Consider the following 7,102-nt stretch of genomic DNA (forward strand, 5'->3'; position numbering starts at 1 on the left):
CACACTGTCCCTTACACACTGTACCTTACACACTGTACCTTACACACTGTCCCTTACACACTGTCCCTTACACACTGTCCCTTACACACTGCGCAGAAGTTTGGGGTAATATTTACAAAAGTCTGATGGTCCAGAGGACTCGTCTTTTGGAGACACTCGTCTGGACCTGAGTTTGGGACCGTCACAAATTCAATATTTAATTATTTTTTGGAGGGTCACAGTTACTGAACGTGTGTCTGTCTCCTGATTTGAACAAAAGTAAAACTCCCTACATGACATAAAGCTTTTGTCACTTGTGACTTATTCACTCTGGGAGGAGCAGCTGAAAGTTCTAACCCCGGGCTTTAAATGTGTCCAATTATTGGATTAACTTCAAAAACCAGTTTGTCCGTTTCACAGAGAAGCAGATTTGAAAATGATCCCATACACACGTGTGCCTGTTTTTTGTTGTTATTGTTGCCTTTTTTCTTTTCAGGTTTAGTTGCTGCTGAACACAGGTCTGATTCTTGTTGAAGTTCATTTTCTTCTGTGTTGGAAAACTGAGAAAATCCCCTCAGAACATAAACGTCCTCTCACAAAAACAGACGTAAAATCATTTTATATTTGTTTGGTTTTAATCCAAAGATCTGTCTCATATCATCAGCAAATATTTAAATAAAAATATCAGTTTATAATAATTTACATTTGTGTAAGTGTCACAGGAAGTTTCAGTCTAAAATGTGAACTTTGTTCCATTTGTAGTTTTAGTGTCGGATCAGTTTAAATCTGAGTCTGTTGTGTCCTTCCTGATTTTTTCCCCTAATATGTGATAATCATATATTCAGGAAAGTTTAGTTTTATTTTGGAGAAAAAAGTGAAATTTTGGTGAGAAAAACTGTGAGTGGACATTTCTGTCCTGAGGGTCGTGATGTGACTCATTTAAAGGGGAGGTTCTAGACTAGAGTATTTTCACAGAGAAGAAGTCCTGAAGGCAAATTTGAGGAAAAGTCGGTAAACCTTTTTTTTTTTACATATTTTGAGGGTGTTGATTCTGAATATTTTGTTTACCAAGCTGGATTTTGAGTTCTAAGCCTTCTAATTTGCATATTAATAATATATATATATAATTTATAAGTATATTATCCATCCATCCATGTTCTTCTACTTATCTGGGGTTCGCGGGGGTAGGAGTCTAAGTAGGGACTTCCAGACTTCCCTCACCCCAGACACTTCCTCCAGCTCCTACGGGGGAACCCCGAGGTGTTCCCAGGCCAGCCGAGAGACATAGTCCCTCCAGTGTGTGCTGGGTCTCCTCCCATTGGGACGTGCCTGGAACAACACCTAAGGGAGGGGTCCAGGAGGCATCTGGGTCAGATGCCCTCCCCTGAGCTGCTCCTCTCCATGTGGAGGAGCAGCGGCTCTACTCCGAGCTTCTTCCGTGTGACTGAGTTCCTCTATCTCTAAGGGAGACGCCCAGACACCCCGCAGAGGAAACTCATTTCAAGCGCTTGTATCTGTGATCTCGTCCTTTCAGTCATTACTTCGAGCTCATGACCAGAGGTGAGGGGAGGAACATAGATTGATGGTAAATCGAGAGTTTTGTCTTTCGGCTCAGCTCCTCTTCACCACAACGGTCCGATACAGCGACCGCATCACTGCAGACGCTGCACCTGTCCACCTGTCAATCTCATGTTCCGTCCTCCCCTCACTCGTGAACAAGACCTCGAGATACTTGAACTCCTCCACTTGAGGCAGAGACTCTCTACCTGGAGAGGGCAAGACACCTATTTCTGGTCGAGAACTACGGCCTCAGATTTGGAAGAGCTGATCTTCATCCCAGCCGCTTCACTGCTGCAAACTGCCCCAGTGCTGCAGGTCCTGGTCTGATGAAGACAGCAGGACAACATCAGACCCGTATAGATCTGGTCCAGTGTTCCACGGCCAGGACCAAAACCACACTGCTCCTCCTGGATCCGAGGTTCGACTATCGGCCAGATTCTCCTCTCCAGTCCCTGGTATAGATGTTACCGGGGAGGCTGAGGAGTGTGATCCCCCTGGAGTTGGAACACACCCTCCGGTCGCCCTTCTTCTACAGAGGGACCACCACCCCGGTCTGCCAGTCCAGAGGTTCTGTCCCTCTGGACTGGCAGACCTGCAGAGACGTTTCAACCAAGACCCACAACATCCAGAGACATAAAATACTCAGGACGGATCTTGGCAACATCCTCCGTGACTTCAGCCAGGGTGATGGACGAGTCCCCCCCCAGCCTTTGTTTCCTCTTCGAAAGACGTGATGGTGGGACTGAGGAGATCCTCAAAGTTTTCCTTCCTCCATCCAACAACATTTTTTTTCCTAAATGGGATAAAGGTAACAAAGCAAATCACATATGAAAAAAAAAAAAATAATCTTAAACTGGGAATCAAACTAAGAATGGAGATGAATCCAACAAATACAAATCAAATTTATTTACAGCATTTTTGGTTTAACAGAAATTGCCTCTCCAACTCTAGGAGACACTTTAACCATTAACCATTTTCCTTGGAGTCACTGCAAAAATCACAAAAAGTCACACATCAGGATTTGATGTTGTGTTTAATGTGTGAGATAAGGAGTTTAGAGAAAGAAGTGCTAGTTTCCTTTAATTCTGGCTGTATTCTTAGTCCTTACTGGCAGCATTCTGACATGGCTGATCTGAAATACTTCTACATTTGTAGCCACTTTTACAGAACAAACCTGCACTTTAACAGCTGCATTTGTCTTACAGTCGTACTGACATCTGCAGGTAAACGTCGAGTTTCAGGGTTTTGGGATTGCATCAGTTTGTGTTGCAGGTTTCCATTGAGTAAGTTCCATCCCATTTCCTCTACAGGTGGTAGAACTGGATTTGTTTTGTTCGATTGTCTCCGGACTAGAGCTTAGTGATGTTTTTTCTAATATTCCATGAGCAGAAACAGTTTAGGGGCGGAGCCTCAGGTCCCCGACGTCTGAAAAAAGCTTCTCTTGTGTCTTTGCGTCAGGAGCTCAGGTGGTCGAGCGTTCGTCCACTGATCTGAAGGTTAGCGGTTCGAATCCTGCTCTCGACTTAAACATCATTGGTTGAGTGTCAGATCCACTGGCCCACAGGTTGGTGGTGCGATTCCAGCTCCCACAGGTGAATGCTGTCGTGTTTTTGGGCAAGACACTTAACCTCCTCAGTAACATTTACTGAAATGTTGTGATATAAAACAGAACAATGGCCTATATTCTCAATAAAGAATGAAAACTGTCGATAACAAACAGAGATAAATGACTTTCAGGAATAAAAATGAGCAGTCACCTAGAATCTAAATCTCGTAAAAATCTGAATCAGGAATTTGTTTCATTTCTGTTCATCAAATGAAGGAAATGAAGGACGCTAGCTTTAAAATGCTGCAGTATCGTCTTGTTTTTATTTCAGTTTGTTAATTAGGGGTCATGTGGTGACTTCTATCTTAGTTATAATATTTACCTGATATATTTACAGTTTACTGGTGTTTGTTTTCTGGACTTTTTATGAAATTCATTCATTCAATTAAAGAGAACTTTAATTTGATTAGTCTGGCATCTATGCTATTATGCTAATTAACATTCTTAAAAGTCAAAATTCAGCTTCATAAACAAAATATTTGGAATCAGCTCCTCAGATTATGGGAAACAGCACATTTACCGACTTTTCCTCAAATTTGCCACTAGAACTTTTTCTGAACATGTTTCTTAGAACTATTCTCAGTCTATTTATGTTTAAGTTGAGTTCAGTTTCTCTAATTTGACTCTCATAACTCTCCTCTTAATGGACAGGGCCGCTCCTGTCGTCTCTTTTATAGTTTTTCTAGGTTAAGTCGGGGCGTGTTCTTTTGTTCAGAAACACTCCCCAAAAAAACTCATCAAACTTTATGACAGCTGAACGCCTGAAAGGACTCGTGATGACACAGGTATAGATTTTTAATATTTACTGAACATATTATTATCACACAGATATTATTATTTCATTACAAAATCACATTATAAATACATAAATAAAGATCTTGTCACTAAGACCATTTGGGTGTACAGATCATTAAACTGCTGTGTTGGAGAGTTTATGTTCTAGTTACTAATGTTTTACTCACATAACAGAATAATACTGTAATGAAACAAATTATATAATATTACAAATAAATAGATTTGAGTTTTAATGCAAAAATCTGGTCCACCTCAGCCTCGGGCCTCGGGCCTCGGGCCTCACAGGGAAACACAAACACGAGTCAAACACAAATCTGAGCTTCAAATGTGATTCTTTAGCAGAGAAACACAAGAACCAGAGCGAAGATCTGCAGAAGAAGAAGAGACGCGACGGAGGAGGCGCCTGCAACACAGAAAACATGAGAAAAACATGAGAAAAACATGAGAAAAACGTGTGAAAATGTGAAAAGAGCCATAAGACCTCCCCAGACTCAGCTCTGTTTGTACCTGCAGTGGTTGCCCCGGCAGCGGTGGTGGTGGTTGTAGCTGAAAGAATGTTTTAAAATCATTAAGAAATGAATCAAAACAAAACAAGGTCTGAAACGTTCTGGGTGTCCAAATCTATTGATGCACTGGTCGGGGGGGTCGGGGTGGTGGTTGTGGTTGTGGTCGGGGGGGTGGTTGTGGTTGTGGTCGGGGAGTTAGAAAGTTGTTAGTTGTTAGAAAGTTTCGTCAGAAGCTGAAACGTCGTTGTTGTTCTTGACTGTGGACGGGTGTGAGTGAGGGAGAGACGTACTTGTGGTGGTGGGGGGGACGTTGCAGTTGTCGGTGGTGCAGCAGGTGGGGGTGCCCTGGACGGTGCCTAAGCCGGTGAGCAGCGACGACGTGTTCAGAGATACTGCATTGTTGATGCAAAGGGACTCCGAAGCACAACCGTAAACCAGGATCGCCGAGGACCCACCGTTTGGCAGCACTGCAAACAACAAAGAGAAACTGTGTGAAGCTCTGTCCCTGCAGGCGTCCAGCTGAGGCCCCGCGGGCGTCCGGCCGGGGCCCCGCGGGCGTCCGGCCGGGGCCCCGTGGCCGTGGGCAGGTGTGCACTTCACTGACCTGAGGAGCTGAAGCAGTTGGTCTCCATGGTGTTGCAGATGGTTCCAGGGGCGCAGACTCCGGTCACAGGGTCACAGCCGTAGCACCGTTTTGACCCATCAGCCGGGGCGGACGGAGCTGAGAGGGAGGTCAGAGGTCAGACACAGGAGTTAGACACAGAGGTCAGAGGTCAGACACAGGAGTTAGACACAGAGGTCAGAGGTCAGACACAGGAGTTAGACACAGGGTCAGAGGTCAGACACAGGAGTTAGTTAGACACAGGGGTCAGAGGTCAGACACAGGAGTTAGACAGAGGTCAGACACAGGAGTTAGACACAGAGGTCAGAGGTCAGACACAGGAGTTAGACACAGGGGTCAGAGGTCAGACACAGGAGTTAGACACAGAGGTCAGAGGTCAGACACAGGAGTTAGACACAGAGGTCAGAGGTCAGACACAGGAGTTAGACACAGGGGTCAGAGGTCAGACACAGGAGTTAGACACAGGGGTCAGAGGTCAGACACAGGAGTTAGACACAGGGGTCAGAGGTCAGACACAGGAGTTAGACACAGGGGTCAGGGGTCAGAGGTCAGCAGAGTCACTCACCGGTTGCGTCGCCAGAGTTGCAGCCGTCGGTGGTGCAGCAGACGGCTCCGGCCAAAACGCTGGTGGATCCCGTGTCCATAGAAAATTCCTGATTGACGGCCGGACACAGGCTGGACATCGCACAACCTCTGAACTTCATTGTGGTCGTGGTGCTGCTGCTGCCGCTGGTGACGGTGGCTGCAGAAAGGTCAGAGGTCAGAGACACTTGTATTTATACACCTGTACATACAGTATATATATATTTATATATATTTGTATATAAATGTTACTCACTGACGATGGTGGCAGACATACAGTACGTCTCTCCGCTGGTGCAGGTGAGCTGAATCGTGTTGGTGCAGCTTGGGTCGCTTCGGATCTGTACACGTCAGGCACGACAAACCAGCCACTGAAACAAGACCAAGACCAGGTCAGACCAGGACCAAGACCAGGTCAGACCAAGACTATAACAGGACTAAACCAGGACTATAACAGGACTTTAACAGAGCGTACCTGTGGTGATGGACAGGGCGATGGTTAAGGCCAGACAGAGGAGCAGAGTGGTCTTCATGTTTGGAGTTTTCTCGTTGGCGTCTCCGTTGGCGTCTCCGTTGGCGTCTGTGGTTGTGAGCTCTGAAGATGCTGAGGCTCCTTTTAAAGGTGGATGTGGTTTTTTTGGAGCAGGATTTAGTTTTCTTTGTTGGGCTCATTAGCGGAATATGTTTCACGCCCTTCGATCGCAGCATCAGGATGGACCTGTTCCCGCGTCACCGGATTCAATGTCCAAGATGCAACAAAGAGTCTACAAGACACATGAGGTCAAAACAGACGATTCAAACACATTTTGATCATGGAAAATAAAACTGAGCTGAGTCACGCTGACACACAGACACACAACCTGCCGTGGTCCTCGTGTTTGTATCGTCTACACCATAATATATATATATATATATATATATATATATATATATATATATATAATAAAACCATATATTAGTTATAGGTTATATAACTAATATGTCTCAGACAGTGGGGTCCAGAGGAAGAGGAGCTGGAGGGACCATCATGGCAGGACAAACCCCTACATGGGGCGAACCACCGGAACATAACTGAAGTGGCTGATATCAAGAAATCAGGAGCAGGACCTGGGCACTCGAGCAATAGAGGCCCAGATCTACCACACCAGACAAGAGCCACGGTGTAGACTGTGCAAAGAGGCTCCTGAGACAGTCCAGCACATAACTGCAGGTGTAAGATGCTGGCAGGGAAAGCATACATGGAGCGACATAACCAAGTGGCGGGCAGAGTGTACAGAAACATCTGTGCAGAGTTCAGGCTGGAAACCCCAGGATCAAGGTGGGAAACACCTCCAAAGGTTGTGGAGAATGACCGAGCCAAGATCCTGTGGGACTTCAGATACAGACTGACAGGATGGTGATGAACCAACCAGACATAGTGGTGGTGGATAAGAAACAGAGCAGAGCCGTGGT

At 45.5% G+C, this 7,102-nt stretch overlaps 1 protein-coding gene across 1 annotated transcript; it reads right to left on the reverse strand.

The window, feature by feature from the left end:
- Window positions 1-4,275: 4,275 nt before the first annotated feature.
- Window positions 4,276-6,248, reverse strand: LOC129412169 (phospholipase A2 inhibitor and Ly6/PLAUR domain-containing protein-like). Its single transcript, XM_055165297.1, has 7 exons — window positions 6,126-6,248; window positions 5,907-6,021; window positions 5,634-5,810; window positions 5,051-5,167; window positions 4,737-4,913; window positions 4,448-4,486; window positions 4,276-4,343 (listed from the first exon to the last, which is right to left on the reverse strand). Exons 2-7 carry the CDS (start codon window positions 5,923-5,925, stop codon window positions 4,276-4,278), a joined length of 597 nt encoding a protein of 198 aa, XP_055021272.1. The 5' UTR covers window positions 5,926-6,021; window positions 6,126-6,248.
- Between the last annotated feature and the right edge of the window lie 854 nt (window positions 6,249-7,102).

The sequence above is a fragment of the Boleophthalmus pectinirostris genome, unplaced genomic scaffold, assembly GCF_026225935.1.
Source record: "Boleophthalmus pectinirostris isolate CB_2022bp ecotype Guang Dong unplaced genomic scaffold, ASM2622593v1 HiC_scaffold_7, whole genome shotgun sequence".
Taxonomy (NCBI): Eukaryota; Metazoa; Chordata; class Actinopteri; order Gobiiformes; family Gobiidae; genus Boleophthalmus; species Boleophthalmus pectinirostris.

Coding starts and splice junctions, on each gene's coding strand:
- LOC129412169 (XM_055165297.1), bottom strand. Junction 4,487..4,736: donor CGTCCCCCCCACCACCACAA/GTACGTCTCTCC, acceptor ACATTCTTTCAG/CTACAACCACCACCACCGCT. Junction 4,344..4,447: donor TGCCGGGGCAACCACTGCAG/GTACAAACAGAG, acceptor TCTGTGTTGCAG/GCGCCTCCTCCGTCGCGTCT.